The 16560-nt window shown below is 39.7% G+C and overlaps 1 protein-coding gene across 2 annotated transcripts; it reads left to right on the top strand.

Moving 5' to 3' along the window:
- Nucleotides 1-346: 346 nt before the first annotated feature.
- RNPS1 (RNA binding protein with serine rich domain 1) lies at nucleotides 347-14529 on the top strand. Of its 2 annotated transcripts, XM_044657079.1 has the most exons (8): nucleotides 347-391; nucleotides 2847-3036; nucleotides 3293-3448; nucleotides 4212-4403; nucleotides 5658-5760; nucleotides 8590-8743; nucleotides 12599-12740; nucleotides 13495-14529. In XM_044657079.1, the coding sequence occupies exons 2-8, from the start codon at nucleotides 2966-2968 to the stop codon at nucleotides 13592-13594; spliced, it is 918 nt and encodes a 305-aa protein (XP_044513014.1). In that variant the 5' UTR covers nucleotides 347-391; nucleotides 2847-2965; the 3' UTR covers nucleotides 13595-14529. The 2 variants fall into 2 exon arrangements, with proteins under 2 accessions (XP_044513014.1, XP_044513015.1); XM_044657080.1 differs by lacking the exon at nucleotides 2847-3036.
- Nucleotides 14530-16560: the final 2031 nt, after the last annotated feature.

Genomic DNA, 16560 nt, shown 5'->3' on the forward strand with positions numbered 1-16560 from the left:
GTCAGCGTCCGGAGACAGCCTCGAAGCGGCCCTAAGGACGGCTAGGCGCCACAGCCCCGTCTTACCAACGAAACCGTTGGGACCCGTGGCAGGCCTTGGGAAGAGCCGCCGCAATCGGCTCCTACGCCGAGGCTTGCCTCAGTAGGCTTCGAGAGGGCCACGGAAAGGAAGGGAAGGCCACGGCCACGGCCTCTGGCACTACAAGCAAGTGGAGGGATCGCGAACACCCTAGAATAGCCGTCTTGTCCCTTTAACTGGTACGTAGGCGGTGCCCCTTTGCGTCACTATTCTGCGCACTGCTCTATCTTCCCGCCCTGGCGCATACGTCATCTCTGGTCGCCAGAGAGTGCGGAGGAGGAACGGGCGGCAGAGGCAGAGGACCTGGGAAGATGTAAGTGTCGAAAAGAATCCGGCCCCATCCGGGGCTCTGCCCGCCCCGCGCTTGCCTGGGGCCGGCCGCCATCCCCTGGAAGGTGGATGGTGGACATGGACCAGACCCTCACGGGCGGAAGGAGCCCCGGATAAATTCGGCGGGATCGTGGTCTGAGGGAGAAAGCGGGCCCGGCCTGGCCCAAGGGGGAGGAGCCAAAGGATGCGGGGAGGAGGCCGGAGGGAAGGAAGCCGCGGATGTGGGGGCGGGGGACTGCGGCCTGGCTGGAGGTCGTGAGGGGACACCGGAAGAGGATAGAAGGCCGAAGCTGGGTCAAGCCCAAGAGTGAGGGTCAGAAATAATGCTGGAGAAAGAGGGGCAGGAGAAAACGAGTAATGTCGGGTGTTGTGGAGTTTGCCCGGCAGAACTCTGCTCTTTCCGGGAGCTCATTGTGATTGTTTCTCGAGAAAATCGAGCAACCTAGGCTTCCCCCAAGGCGTCCAGATTAATTGTTGAGTTGAAATAGTGTGGTTGAAAACTTAAGAGAAAGAAAGAAATTGAGCGTTACTGAAGGCTTAGGCCTGGAGAGGACAAACTGTAAGGTGGCCCTTTAGGGAGGATGGAAGTCGCTAAAGGCTTTGATTTGAAAGACCTTTTGTATAAAAGGATCCTCCAACATCCTTTTCTTTCCGCGTCTGGATATAAGTGCCTGCCACGATATGATTGAACAAAACATTTTGTTAGCTGGGTGGTGACTATCTTAATAGAGGACTAGTTCACCCAAAATCCGCGATCTTGAAGATATGAGCTTTAGGGGGTTTGTCATTGCTGGCAGTTGTGTGTAGATTCTTCCAGAAATTGTCCAAGTTGAAGACAGTTTTGCATTTGAAAGACTCCCAAATGTGGAACGAAGACTATTTTTCTAATATGATATCAATAGAAGCAAATTTATTTCCTTTTGATGTGTTCTCACACCTTACAATTTGTCCTGCCAGGTGTTACTTGTCAGAGCAGGATCCTAGATTAAGCTCTCCTCCTAACTTTTTCTCTCTACCCATATATCCAGAACTGTTTGGCTTTGACTGCAAAAATCAAGGGTTCTCCAGTCTTTGGTAAAGGCTTCTGCTTTTGCCAGACGACCATTCCAGGGATGGCAAGTATAAAAAGAGACCCTGGACAACCATAAGGTTTTGTTTTCCCAGATAGAATAGAGCACCATAGACAGACACCTAATATAACCAATGTACCAACCCTAACCCAGACCCTGGCTTCCCATTTTAAGAAATGGAAGTTCTAAAGGGGTTGAAACAGCAGAAGTTTCTTGTAAACAATCGAAATTGCTGGGTTTAACATAATATATATGACACCTAATTGTAAGAGATTTGAGGTTTCTCAGTGAGGGGCAACTGGCCTACTGGATGGACTGCAGAACTTAAAGCCAAGAAAAACTAAATTTAAGCTTAACCCCTTGACACATGCTGGCTTCCTGACCTTAGCCAAGGCACTTAATCTCTCAATATTCTAGTCAGCACTTTAAAACTATAATTCCAGAGAAGGTGTCAGCAGCCTTCATTGGTAAAAAGTTTCCTCACCTGGTAGTTCTCTTTGCCAATAAAATCACAGGTCCAGTCTCTATCCCTATTTGGTACTTGCCTCTTAAGATTTCTTTTTAATCTTTGTTACAAGAGCCTGTAGGGCTGGGGAAGAGATGTATTTAGAAATTAATGTAACCTATGTGAAAACAAAAAGTATCAGCTCACATATTTAAAGGGAAAGGAGAAAGGTAAGAGGATGTGAATTTTAAAGTATAATTATATTAGCTTTTAATATAAACAAAAACTTTAAACTTTTCTTTAGGTTGGTATTAAATGCTGTGGTATCAGCAAACATAAACATGTTCAATACCATAAATGATAAAATTTTAACTCTGGAGAGGTGGTCCTAGCCACTATTATAATAGAATTTTCTAAATTTAAATTATGGCAAGAAACTTAGCAATGATCTAATCAAGCAGAGGTCTCCTAGGGGGAGAGGCCCAGATGGCTTGTGTTCTTGTCTTCCATATGATGACTATATATTAATTGTATTCCAAATGAATGGGGGGGGGGTAAAGAAGCTTTTCACCTTCCCTTGGTGAAAATGAGCTTGCACCTATGAAAGATAATTTTTTTTGCCTCTCATTCTCCTTCCCCCAAGCCTGCTTTTATAAGAAAATACCAGGGTAAGGTGAAAACTCCAGACCCCCTTCCTTTAGAGCAAGGAAAGAGCTGCCTGTGTGAGGTGTTGAATTGTCCCTGTGAACATCTTCCTCAGCCTTTGTTCCACAGCATTCTGTGTGAACACTCAATGTATATGGTGTTAAATCCATGGTGTTTCTCTCACCTCTTTACCCTACCCCTACATTGCTGAATTTTTTTTACTGCAAAGTAGATTTGTTGCCTTTGATTCTTTTTAAATCCTTTTATCTTGTTATTAGGCTGCTCTATGGAGTAAATTCGATTAGGGATCGGTTCTCAGAATCAAGGAGTTAGAAGTGAAAGCTCAGATAAGTGAGTACTTATCCAGTACTGCTTTGAACCACCTCAGAAGGGGAGAATGGATTTATCAGGAATGAAAAAGAAGAGCTTGCTAGGAGTCAAAGAAAATAATAAAAAGTCCAGCACTCGGTAATCCTTCTGTCAGCTTTTTTTAGTGCTAATTTTGGGATAGCCACTGATAGGGATCCCTCAGGAAGGGCAAAACTTGAAATTTTTTGTTTGTTCTCAGTGAAAGCTTCCATAAACAATTGGTCGTTTTGCCCTGTAATTAACTGGGATCCCTGTAAAGCTTTTGGATGCCCTATCTTCTAAGTTGTGGTATATTATTTTAGGCTGTGGCTAGGAGTGGCTTTGTTCTTACAAACTCTTTTTTCCCCCTCTCTAGGGCTCCTTCTCCCACCAAACGTAAAGATAGAACTGATGAGAAGTCAAAGGACCGGTCTAAAGATAAAGGGGCCACCAAAGAGTCAAGTGAAAAGGACCGTGGTAGAGACAAAGCACGTAAGAGACGAAGTGCCTCCAGTGGTAGCAGTACTTCCAGGTGGGGATCATTTTTTTCCCTGAACTCTGGGGGGAACTGAATGCTAGATCAGTGTGCAGGTGGAGTCACATTTCAGGGGTGATGTCTTTGAGGAATCCTAGAAATGGTGCAATTCCCTTCCTTTTTTCATATAGCAGATAAACTTGAAGAGTGTTCTAGTAGCCTCTTGCCTTTGGGGAAAACTTTTAAAGAGGAAAAGTCTTCTGAATATGGGGGATTAGTGGAGTGTTCAGGGTGCTCCTTCTTATGTTAATGTGATTAGGTGTATATCTTCTCGGGTATACTTATTTTAATGAACATTAGTGTTAACCAGTTGGTAACAAAAATCCTGGTTTGTTTGTTTGTTTAACACCTCCAAGCAATCAGCTAACATTTACCAGTCTAGGCCTTTTCGATCAGCATGTATGTGTGCAGGTTTTATAGTTCCCCTTCTCCATACTATACTGTCTTCTGCAAGTAACAGGCCTCTGATTTTCTCTTCTTCTTTCTGGAAACTGTGATTGATTTCCTGTTACTGCTCAGGTGTTTTGCCCCACCTCAAAGATTTCAACTTAAATCTCTTTGCCAATCCAACAAATAGAGACATTTTGGTATTAGCAGTAAGATTGCTCTGTAAAGAATAGTAAAGTCAACATATGGACTTTGCTTCTTAAGAACATTACCTTTGAACCTAGAGTTCCTTAATACCAATTTGAAATCATTATGCTACCATTACAATTCAGCCTGTGGCCTTTTTACTCCTGTCTACCTTGTTACCCAGCAGGTCTCGATCCAGTTCCACCTCTAGCTCTGGCTCAAGTACGAGCACTGGCTCTAGCAGTGGGTCCAGCTCTTCTTCCGCATCAAGCCGTTCAGGAAGCTCTAGCACCTCCCGAAGTTCCAGCTCTAGCAGTTCCTCTGGGTCTCCAAGTCCCTCTCGACGAAGACATGACAATAGGAGACGGTCCCGCTCCAAGTGAGTGCTAACCTAAATTTCTTTATCTAGTCTGTTCCCCTTGTACTCTAGGAAAATGTAAATGTATTTCTATATGTGCCTTTAGAATTTTGCTATGGCCAAAGCTCTTTTTCCTTTTATGGATCAGAACTAAGTTGTTGGAAAAGTAGATTTCAGTTCATATTTATAGCCAATTGGTCATAAAGCTGGTTGACATGTGGGCCTTCATTCTAACCAAACGAGTCCACCTATCTATAAGTGTGTTGAGAAACCACATAATTATTATTTATTCTTTTAAAATTTGAGTATTGTTGGTATTTTTAGCTCTTTATCATAGAGTCAGAATGCTGATCACGCATCAGTTAGCAAAGCAATGGGTTTAGAAAGTGATTAAATTGTATAAAATTCATCAGTATATATAGTCATTGCCCTCAAGAAGTTCACAATCTAAAAAGTGATTGCTTTCTATTTTTTATCTAAGTGAAGAAAAATGTCTGTTAAGGACTTTCTGGGAACCCACTAACATTCAGTAATAATGTACAGTCTATCTTTGGGATTTCTAGGAATAAGATAATCTTATCTGGTATTTGGGCTTCCTTTGAAAACATTATTGCATACTGTATAAGAAATGACGAGGTGTGTGGTTTCAACAAGTCCTAAGAAGACCTTTATGAATTGATGCAGAATGAAGTGAGTAGAACCAGAAGATCATTGTACAAAGTAACAGCAATGTTATAACAGTGATTGACTATGAAAGACTTAGTTACTCCCATCAATACAATGATCCAACACAATTCCAAAGGACCCATGATGAAAAATGCTATCTGCTACCAGAGAGAAAACTGATAAAATTGGAATATAATTTTTTTCATTTATTTTTCTAATTTGTTTTTTATTTTTTGCAACATAACTAATTGAAATATGTTTTGCATGACTTTACATGTATAATTGATGCTCATTGTTTGCCTTTTGAATGGAAGATGAGGATTGGAAGGAGGGAGAGAAGTAGAAATTCAAAGAAATTCTAAAAATGTGGAAAATAATTGTATTCTTTATAAATAATAAATTTGTTTATATCGTATTTATAAGTAGTAACAAATTGAATTTTAATTTTAAGAAGGGCAAGAAACCACTATTTGCAGTTAATGTCTATACCAAATTGAAACCATATATCACTATTTGAGATTCTGCATCATCTTGAAGATCTAGGGAATTTGTAATTATTTTCTGAAATAATCAAGAAGTTGATAAAATGTCTGATATTTTAAAAAATAGATCAAAACCACCTAAAAGAGATGAAAAGGAACGAAAAAGACGAAGTCCTTCACCAAAACCTACCAAAGTACACATTGGAAGGCTCACTAAGAATGTGACAAAGGTAAGAAATCGTCATTCATCTAGTGAACAATCATTGAGCCATCATCTGCCTGTACATGTCCTAGTTCTTGATAATTGCTTGGTCCTAGTTGTAAAAGCTACCTAATTCTAGTTTGACCAACTCCACATGTGGTATAAGAAACTGATAGATATTATGCAACATAAATCCAATTTCAAGACTGTGCTAGAAAGAATCTTGGATTTGGGGTGCAGAGACCTGGGTTCAAACCCTGAATCTGCTTTTGTGTTACCTCTCCATCTCAGTTTCCTTAAACTGTAAAATAAGAGGTTGGACTAGACATCTAACCTACCCCATTATTGGGTACTCAATAGAGTTTTATGTCCTAGGAGACTTGTCTCTCTGTAATGTTTAATGATTTCTTAGTCATTTCCATTAGTCCCTCATAGGATATCTCCAAGAGGTCCCTTTAGATTTAGAAAATGGGGGGTTCTCTCAGTAAAATAAACCGTGATTGCTTTATAATCTCTCCTGAATTCATAACAGATCTTGTTTCAGAAATTAAGGATTTCCAAGCCATAATGAGTTGATTTCTAATCTTATTACTTATTTTCATTTCTATCCTTTCTCCTCCTTTCAAAAGTTCTATCTGGATTTTTTTTCCTAATTAAAGTGAATCAAAATTAGTTTGTTTTGGAAAGTATACAGATAAAAAACCTTTGTTGGACCCCTCCTAAGTATAAACTACAAGAGGATGTACAAAGAATTAAGACAGTTTAGTCTCATCCCTTTGGTAACCATTGAACCATAAACATAGAACCAGAGAAGGGAAGTAAATAATATCCAGTCCAAGAATTCTTAACCTTTTTTTGTGTTGTGTATCCCTTTGGTGGTCTGTTGAAATCTACGGATTCCTAAGAAGTACATGAAATAAAATACATAGTATTACAAAGGAAACATCTTGAAATACAATTATTAAAATGTTTTTTAATACAAGTTCATGAACCCTAGGTTAAAAACCCCTAATCTTTACGCCATACATAATGTATTCTAAATGGATATGTAACCTTAATATTAAAGATCATACTATTAAAATTTTTTTTGACAAGAAACAGATCATATCCCTCTCCCACATTTGAGCACAGATTGTTCTTAATTAAACAAGAGATAGAGGTAAAAATCGTTGACTTCGATTACATGTAACTGAAGAACTTAGGCAGAGACAACATTGATGCATCCAGGTTAAGAAGGGAAGAATTTCTTTGATTAAAAATTTCCATCCAAGACAAAAAAATAAACATATAAGATTAATAGCCATTCCTCAATAAATAAATGGTCAAAGGATATGAACAAACAGTTCTCAAAAGAATTGCAGAATATTCATAACTATATGAAAAAATGTTCCAAATTGTTAATAGAGAAATACACATCAAAACAGCTTTTAAGGTTTCTGCTTACACACTGCAAATTAGTAAAGATGATAAAAGTGACAGTCATTGTTGGAGAGTTACAGAATTATATGTACACTAATACATAGTTGGTGGAGTTGTGAGCTGGTGTTAAGACCATTTTGGAATTGTGCAAATAAAGTGACTAAAATATCTGTATCCTTTGAACCAGAGATTCCATTACTAAATTTATACTCCAAGGAAGATATTGATAAAGTCTTCATATACTCCAAAATATTTGTAGCAGCACTTTTGTTACAGCTAAGAACTGGATACAAAGTAGACGCTTCTCAATTAGGGAATGGCTAAACAAATTGTAGTACATTCATATAATGAATATTACTATGCTGAAAGAGATGATGTATGTGTTGAACACAGAAGTGTGGAAAGATCAATATGAACTGATTCAGAGTGAAATGAGCACTGCCAGGAAAATAATATACACAATAACAATAAAAAATGGAAATGGAAAGAACAGCAAGTGAATGTAACAAAATTATAGTGTTCAAGTAGAATTTGAAAAGCTATGGCCCCCAACCTTCCCCTTTGTGGAGGTGGGAGTTCACAAGTGTCATAATCTGCACATCTTCAGACTTTTTCAATGTATCAGTCAGTTGCACTGATTTTGTTTTCCTCTAAAAAAAATATCATTTGAGGGGCAGCTAGGTAGCTCAATGGAGAGAGAACCAGGCCTGGAGACAATAGGTTCTGGATTCAAATGTGACCTCAGCTACTTCCTAGCTGTGTGACCCTGGATAAGTCACTTAACCCCAAGCAACCCTTCCTGCTCTTTTGCTTTGGAATTAATAGTATTGATTCTAAGATAGAAGGTAAGAGGTTTTTTTTATTGTTTTTTAAATACTGTTTGTTTTATGGTATGACTCTAGGAAGGATACTGAGGATAACTGAAGGTGGAAGAAACAGAAATCAATAAAAGCTTTTTTAAAAAAATCCCCAATCTAGTCCAACTCCCTCATTTTACTAATGAGGGAAATTAACCTTAGAGGTTAAATGACTTGCCATGGGTCACATATAGGAAGTAGCAGAACTAAGGTTTGAAGTTAGACCCTTTCCTCTTATACTCCTGTGCCTTTCCCATGAAGTCATGTTGCTACCCTTTGGCATATCACAAAATGAGAATCTTTACCCTTGTGCATCACTCCTCCCTCCAGATCCCTGTACCTTCATTGGAAGGCTAAAACTGAATTCCATAATGGGTTATATGCATGGAGGAAAAGGCCTGCCCCTGCCCTATACTTTAAGCTCTTAAGCATTTTAACACATCCAAGCCACTGGCAAATTACCTGATTGTCCTACAAATTCACATGAGAATTTGATGGAGATGGCAAAAACGATCTTTACAAAGAGTTTATCTGTAATAGTTATCCATATATCGCTTTTATTTTTATGTGATATCTCCTAGGATCACATCATGGAAATATTTTCCACTTATGGGAAAATTAAAATGATTGATATGCCTGTGGAAAGGATGCACCCTCACCTATCCAAAGGCTATGCATATGTGGAGTTTGAGAATCCAGATGAGGCTGAAAAAGCATTGAAACACATGGATGGAGGTAAGCCTTTCAGTTAAAGAACAGTCCTTTAACATTTAGCACCTCTTTTTTTTTTTTTTCTCTCCCCTGTTATTGTCTCCCTGGAAGAGGTCGTGATAAGCCATGACTGTTTATGCCACCTGTCTTTACTCCAGACTCTTCTCTCTTTATAGGCAGCTGACTGCCCTCACAGCACCACCATCTTGCCTTTTCTTGTACTTAATGATCACTAGTATTATTTATTGTTTCAAGGTAACAAAGGGCTTTACAGATATTATTCATTTTATTCTCATAACCCTATTTTACAGGAGAGTTGAGACAGGCAAAGATTCAATGGCTTGCCCTGGGTCACATAGCTAATATCTGAGGTCAGACTTAAACGTGAGTCTTCTCTGACACTGAGTCTAGTACTCACTCAATGACCTAGCTGATACATAAATTACCTTAACTTTTCTCTACACTTGAAATCCTTATTCAGGCCCAAATTTGATTCAGCTGCCCCCCTCTTAGATCTCCCTCCATCTCTTCCCTTGGATTAGTCTTACAAACTGTATTCTGAATAATCTTTCCACGTACATCCTTCTTTTAACTTTCTGGTGCTTTGTTCTTCTCCATCATACTCTTAATTGGCATCCCCTCTTCCCCCCTCCCCTACCCAGGTAAGCATACTTCACCACTTACCCTTTCCTCTCCCTTTCACTCCTCTTACATTATTTGGAATTGGACTTCTAATCCATCTCTTAAAATGCCTTATCTAATTAGTATGAAACAACTAGTATACCATCACGTGCAGCCTACCTACGATTAAAATCAGTTTGATGTCTTTCCTATCTATCCTGTAGTTATGGCTTGTCATAAGATATGAACCATAGGTAACTTCATCCACCCTTCATCATCCTTTACCAATCCTAATTGTTCAGAGTTTGCTTAAGACATCTGAAAGGGCAGGAGGAAACCTGGGAAACACTAAGCTCCAAATAGTCTATATTGTCTTGGTAGAGTCGAGTCTGGTTGTTTTCTCACATTGACTACAAGACAATTTTTGCAGACTTGGGAAGGAAAGCTGTCTCCCAGAGCTTGGAGCACAGCCAAGTATATCATAGCTATTTAATGTTTTTTTTTTGTTGTTGTTGTTACATTAAATGAGCTGTTGCATTAATTGTGCTAGCAGCCAATGGAATTTTGGGGGTATAGGTCCAAAGAAATGAAGCAGACATAAGGAGAAAACATGAATCCATTTACATATATTATTTTTTAATTTTCAACATACATTTCCCAAGATTATAAGATCCTTTCCTTCCTTCCCTCCCCTCTCAGAGATGGCAAGTAATTTGATGGGTTATATATGTATCATGTAAAACTTACTTCTGTATCAATCATTGTTGTAAGGGAATATTTATATAAAACCAAAACTTAAAAATAAAATAAATAAAAACACAAGTAAACTAAAGTGAAAAACGGTATGCTTTGATCTGCATTCCAACTCCAACAGTTCTTTCACTAGAGGTGGACAACATTCTTTGTCATAAGTGCCTCAAAATTGTCCTGGATCATTATATTCCTGAGAGTAGCTAAGTCTTTCAGTCGATCATGTAGTATTGCTGTCTTTCTGGTATGTTCTCCTGGTTCTCCTTATTTTACTACATCAGTTCATGTAGGTTTTTCCAGCTTTTTCCGAAGCCATCCTGCTCATCATTTCTTATAGCACAATAATATTCAGCCATTTTCTAATTTATAGGCATCCCCTCAATTTCCAATTCTTTGCCACCACAAAAAGAGCTGCTATAAATATATTTGTAAGAGAAGGTTCTCCACTGCCATTCTTCCCCGCCCCCCTCCTTTTTTTAAAACCTCCTTGGGATACAGACCTAGCAGTGGTATTACATGGTCAAAGGATATATACGGTTTTATAACCCTTTGGGCATAGTTCCAAATTGCCCTCCAGAATGGATCAGTTCACAGCTCCACTGGCAATGCATTAGTGTCTCTGTTTTGCTACAAATCCTCCAACATCTCTCATTTTTCTTTACTGTCATATTGACCAGTCTGATAGGTATGAGATGGTACCTCAGAGTTGTTTTAATTTGCATTTCTGTAATCAAGTGATTTAGAACATTTCTTATATGATCATTTATAGCTTGGGGAGGAGGGTATCTGAAAACTGCTTTTTCATATCCTTTGACCATTTGTCAATTGGGGAATGACTTGCATTCCTATAAATTTGACTTAATTTTCTATATAAATGAGAAATGAGACATTTATCAGAGAAATTTGCTACAAAAAATTTTACCCAGTTTATTTCTCTTCCAAAACATTGATTTTGTTAGTACAAAACCTTTTTGACTTAATATAATCAATGTTATTCATTTTATATCTCTTATTTGGTCATAAATTTTTCTCTTTCTCTGACAGGTGGACTACTTTTATGTTCCCCTAATTTGCTTATGGTATTATGCTTATGTTTAAATCATACTCGTTTTGACATTATCTTAGTAAAGCAGTTATTAAGAGGCTATGTTCTAATGACATTTTATTGGCAGAATCTTTATTAGAGTTTTAAAAATATATGGGAAGAGGGTATCTAGGTGACCTAGTAGATTAGAGCCAGGCTTGGAGATGGGAGGTCCTAGGTTGAAATCTGGCCTCAAATGCTTCCTAGCTGGATATGATCCTGGGCAAGTCACTTACCCCAGTCACCTAGCTCCTACTCCTCTTCTGCCTTGGAATCAATATACAGTATTGATTTAAGACAGAAGGTGGATTTTTTTTTTTTTTAACAAAAGAACTATATGGGAGGCACAGAGATCTACTCTAGGATTGAGAGAGGATAGGGAAGAGACAAGGAAAGGAAGTAGAGATACCATATGAAATAGTAGTTACACAAGACAACAGAGGGAATGTATTTTTTATCTAGAACTTTGTCCAGTCCCGTGGTATCAAGTTGGAGCAGCTGGGACCATAGAAGTCATCTAGTCTTAACTCCTTTATTTTACTATCGAAACCAAGGCCCAGGGAAGAGATGAAACTTATCCCAACTTTCATAGCAAGTTACTGGCAGACCCAGGAATATGAAATTGGGTCTTCTGGCTCTTAAGCCAGATTCTTTTCTTTCTAGTAAATTGAGCTGTCTTCTTTCAGCACTTCATTTTAGACTTCCTGAAACATGACTTCTTGTCCCTCTCAGCCCTGGCTTTTCCCTTGTCTGAACCCCCCTTATCCCACAAAGATGAACTACCACATAGGAGCTGAGAGAGAAGAAAGAGGAGGAAATCTATGGATTTCTTCTCTACCTCATCTCACTTTGTCCAACCTGTGGGCATCATTGAAGGCCAACAATCCACCACATCTAGAACAGGAACTTTTGCCTCTTGTGCCTTCTTCATCTAGGCTCCTGCTCTGTACTAATTATACTATGAAGATTTTTGAAATTATATATCATCATCTTGATCTGGAATTTTGTTTGCAGAAACTTTGTACTTTTTTCAGCGTAACACCCAGAGATGAGTTTTTCCTCTTACCTGCAACAATAATTCATAGCAGCACTTAAGTGCCGGGTGGTGTTTTATAAAGTCCAAAGTGACTAAAAGTCATGCCTCATGCCTGTTTTTTCTTCAAGCAATAATTTCTTAGTAGCTAACTGATTTTTTTTTAACATTCTGGAGCTGTTCACCTAAGCATTTCCCATGCTAGTTATATATTGTCATTGAGCTGGTGGATGGAGATGGGTGAGGTCCCCAACCTCTTATGTAGTCAAGAATAATCTTTTGATATTCTGGAAGCTTCTAGATTCACAGGTCCAAAAACAAGAAAGGGCAGAGAGGATCTCTGTTACTTGCTATTTGTCTCAGTTCTCTGGTTTTGTGCTTTCCTTAACAGGACAGATTGATGGTCAGGAGATAACAGCCACTGCAGTGTTGACCCCCTGGCCCAGGCCCCCACCCAGGAGATTTAGCCCACCTAGAAGGATGTTGCCACCACCACCGATGTGGCGTAGATCGCCACCTCGCATGAGGAGAAGGTAAACCTGTTCTTGAATCCATGGTTTTCTGTGAGAAGGCTTGATTTCTAGGCCCTCTGCTGTCCTGATTGCCCTTTTCTGGATGTTCTGCAAGTTCTCGGTAGCCTTCTTAAAAATGCTTCAATCATAACTGAACATTATACCACATATGGGGTCTGACAAAGGGAGTACAATGATGTTTCCCTTACCTAGTACTAAGACTCTTTGTTTCTGATCATCTTGCTAATAGCTCTTGTCTTTGGTGCCCAGTGAACATTTCCTTTCAGAGAACTCAAAAGTGCCCAGCACAAGTTTTTGGTTTTAAAAAGGAATGACTACCCCTTAGACAACAAAAATTAATATTAGCGGTTATTCATGAATAAAAAGGAAGAAGTAAATTAAGGAAAAAAGGAGAAGCCTTTGGGCATATTCTGAAAGATCTGGATCCTCAGGATGGTGGGTAGTACCAAGTCAACAGCCGCCAGCTGCTTTTTTTCTCTACCCAATAATACATTTGCCGTGCAATAGAATACAGAAATGGCTAGAGAGCATGATGGTCCCTTAAGCACACATACTTTTTGCCCATCTGCTTTCCTCAAATACCTCTAGAAAGGGTCAAGTACAATTTCTTCTTTGTGGACTCTTAGAAATTATTTCCCTCAACTCAGTATTGAGAGATGAGAGTTGAATCCCACATAAGAAGCTGTACAGTAGTTTTACATCTTCAGCTGCCCTCTTTCAGCTTTGGTCTAACTCTATATTTTCTTTTCAACAGGTCCCGCTCTCCTAGGCGTAGATCTCCTGTCCGCCGACGATCCCGCTCCCCTGGCCGCCGGCGCCACCGCAGCCGTTCCAGCTCCAATTCATCCCGATAAAACAAGACCGCTATTCTTACTTTGTAACTTAAATATGATTGAACACAAACAATATTGGAGCATTTGTACTGAGCATGGGGGAGAGAAAAATGGGAACCAAGCACTGGCTAGCAAAGGTTTAATGCAATGGATGTCTCCTTGCCCTTGAAGGCTTCTAGAAAGCAAATTTGATTCATGTCTCAGGGCTGATTTTGGCTCACAGGAATATTGAAGGTACAGAATTGCAGCCATATTAAGGCCGTCTTTTTTTCTGGCCCAAACAGAAAACTCATCTGTTACCAACTTCTGAGAAAAGCAGGAAACCAACAGCTCCAGACCAAGCAAAGAAAAGCTCAAGATACTGAAGCCCTGCCTACCCCAAACTGGCAGTGGTTTTGTTTTTTTTTTTCTTCTCCCTCAGAAATTTTTTGACAAATATGAAGACTTTATGCTTGCTTATTGACCAGGTTGATTCTTTATGAAAAGAGGACATGAGCTCATGCATGTCCGCTTTAGTCTCCTGCTAAAGCTAGACCAACAATCAGTCTGCTGCTTTGATTTTTTTTTTTTTCCTGATTTTGGGGGGGTCAGAAAACCCTGGGAAGGAGTACAGATTTTTCATTTCACTCCTTTACTCGTTGCTATAAATGGTTCTATACACACACACACACTCTCTAGTGCCCTCCTGGTCTCAGAAATTGGTAAGCAAGTTGTAGATCAGCCCCTGGGTGCTGCCTCGTTGAGGAGCCAGTCCTTTGAGGCTGTGACCCCTTGGGAAGCTAACGGGTTAATTTTGCAAAATGTAAATTGCATTCTTGGCTTTTATTGTACAGTCAGTACTAGAAAATTTCTGCGTTGAGTTTTGTATCTTTGTAGCATTTTAGATAATGTTGTGTTTGTACTTTTGTTGTGTAGAATGGAAGAAAATCGTATTAAATAAACTTCAAGGGTTGAAATATGGTGGTGTCGTGGACTCTTTACAGGTCTCTGTGATTCCTTTTTGTCTTGGACTATTCCAGACTAAACCTGCAAAAGGCAGCTTTTGAGTATCATGGTCATAGTATTGTACTTGTGCATACAACATTGCAGTCAAAAATTTGGAAAATGAGGATATTATCAACAGGGTAGCTATTTAGATATTTCTCCTTTGCTTTTGATAAACTGGTTACGTAGACAGGCCTGTTGCTTTTGCCTAATCTCAAATGGGCCCAGCCTCCCTCCAAAATGGCCTCAAACAATTGAGTTGGTCTTCAGGGAAAATCACTGGATTTGAAATTGGAGGCTCGGTTCCTTCCCACTGCATTGCTCAGCAGTACTTAAGGATAGCTAGAGAAGAAACATGAATGAATAAGTCACACCTGTCCGGACCTGGGTTCAAATTCTATATATTTAGCACATGCTAACTACTTTTTGTTTACCAGGCACCAAGGATGCAAAAAAGCAGGGGAAACTCCCTGCCTTTGAGCCTACGTTTTTTAGCAAGCATTAGGGAGACATAAAAGTCCATCAGTAGTTGATGAGCATTCATGAAGTACTAGATCCTGTGCTAAATTAGGGATACAAAGGAAGGTAGTCCCTCCCTTCAGGGAGCTCCCATTCTTACAACTACCTACAAGATACGGACAAACTAGATGAAAGAAGAAAATATGACAGCTGGGAAGACCAGAAAAAGATTTCCTACAGAAAGTGACCTTTAAGCTGAGTTTTCAGGGAAGCCAGTAGGTAGGGGGTGAGGAGGAAGAGTATTTTCAGCATGGGGGAAAAGTCATTGAAAGGCACAAGTTCAGCAGATAGATTAGTGTAACTGGATTATAGAGTATTAAGCATGCAAGTAAAATATATAAGATAAGGAAGATAGAGATTAGACTTTACCATAAGTGCCAGGCAGGATTTCTATTTGATCCTGGAGGGAATAAAGAACCAGAGGAGTTTATTGAGTTGAGACTTGGTCAGACCTGCATCAATAAGAAGGCTATTGTAATAGTTGAAAGGACAAGAGGCTACTTGAGTGGAGAGAGGAATATTTTTATAAGATATGAAGCTAGAAATAAGACCTTGCAACAGACTGGGTGAGAGAAGAGTCTCAAGTTGGCATGGGTCGCTGGGAGGATGATGGCTCATCTGAACCTCTCCGTGCCCTGGGCAATCCTCTTTAAAGACTATGCAGTACCTACATGGTACTGTGCAGAGATATATTGTGGTAGTGGAAAAATCCTGGAGAGCGGAAGGAACTGGAGTCAAGACTTAAGTTTGAGTCCTAGTTCTGGTCATTGCCTATGTGATTACATTTATAGAGTGATGCCGGGTACTATGCTTAGTTCTTGATCTCATTTGTTCCAAACAACCCTGGGAGGTAGGTGATATTATTATCCCCTTTTTATATTTGCAGAAACCGAGGCAAACAGTTTAATATGCCTTGCCAAGAGGTTACACAGCAAGTAAATGTCTGAGGCTGCATCCGAACTCTGGTCTTTCTGACTCCAGACCCAACTGCTCGATGCACTACGTCTTCTGGCTGCCTCCCATTTAGCCTCTCAGTCCCAGGATGTAAAATCAAGTGGTTGGACTAGATGACTTCTGAGATCCCTAAGATCTACAGACCCTGTGATCCTAAGTCTAGGAAATGGAAACATAAAAGGGAGAAGGCAACGGTTTACAGAGCACTTTGCTTTTGTTTGTTCTTAAAATACTTGCCCTCTGTCTTAGTAAGCAATCAGAGTTAAGTGACTAGCCCAGGAAGACATAGCCAGGAAGTGAATCCAGGTCCTCCCAGCTCCAGGCCTGGTTCTCACCATTGTGCTATCTGACTTGCACGCTAACAAGCACTTTGTGAGGTGGCTAGTGCAAGCAGGCCCAAGTAAATCTGTCTACAGTAAGTAGAGCATTTTACTGAGGAAGAACCAGGTTCAGAAGCTTTACTCACTTGTTTCAACCTAACAGGTAAATTGGGGGAGTTGGGCCTTGAACCCAAATATTGTGGCTTAAGT

The sequence above is a fragment of the Gracilinanus agilis genome, chromosome 1 (genome assembly GCF_016433145.1).
Source record: "Gracilinanus agilis isolate LMUSP501 chromosome 1, AgileGrace, whole genome shotgun sequence".
Classification (NCBI taxonomy): Eukaryota; Metazoa; Chordata; class Mammalia; order Didelphimorphia; family Didelphidae; genus Gracilinanus; species Gracilinanus agilis.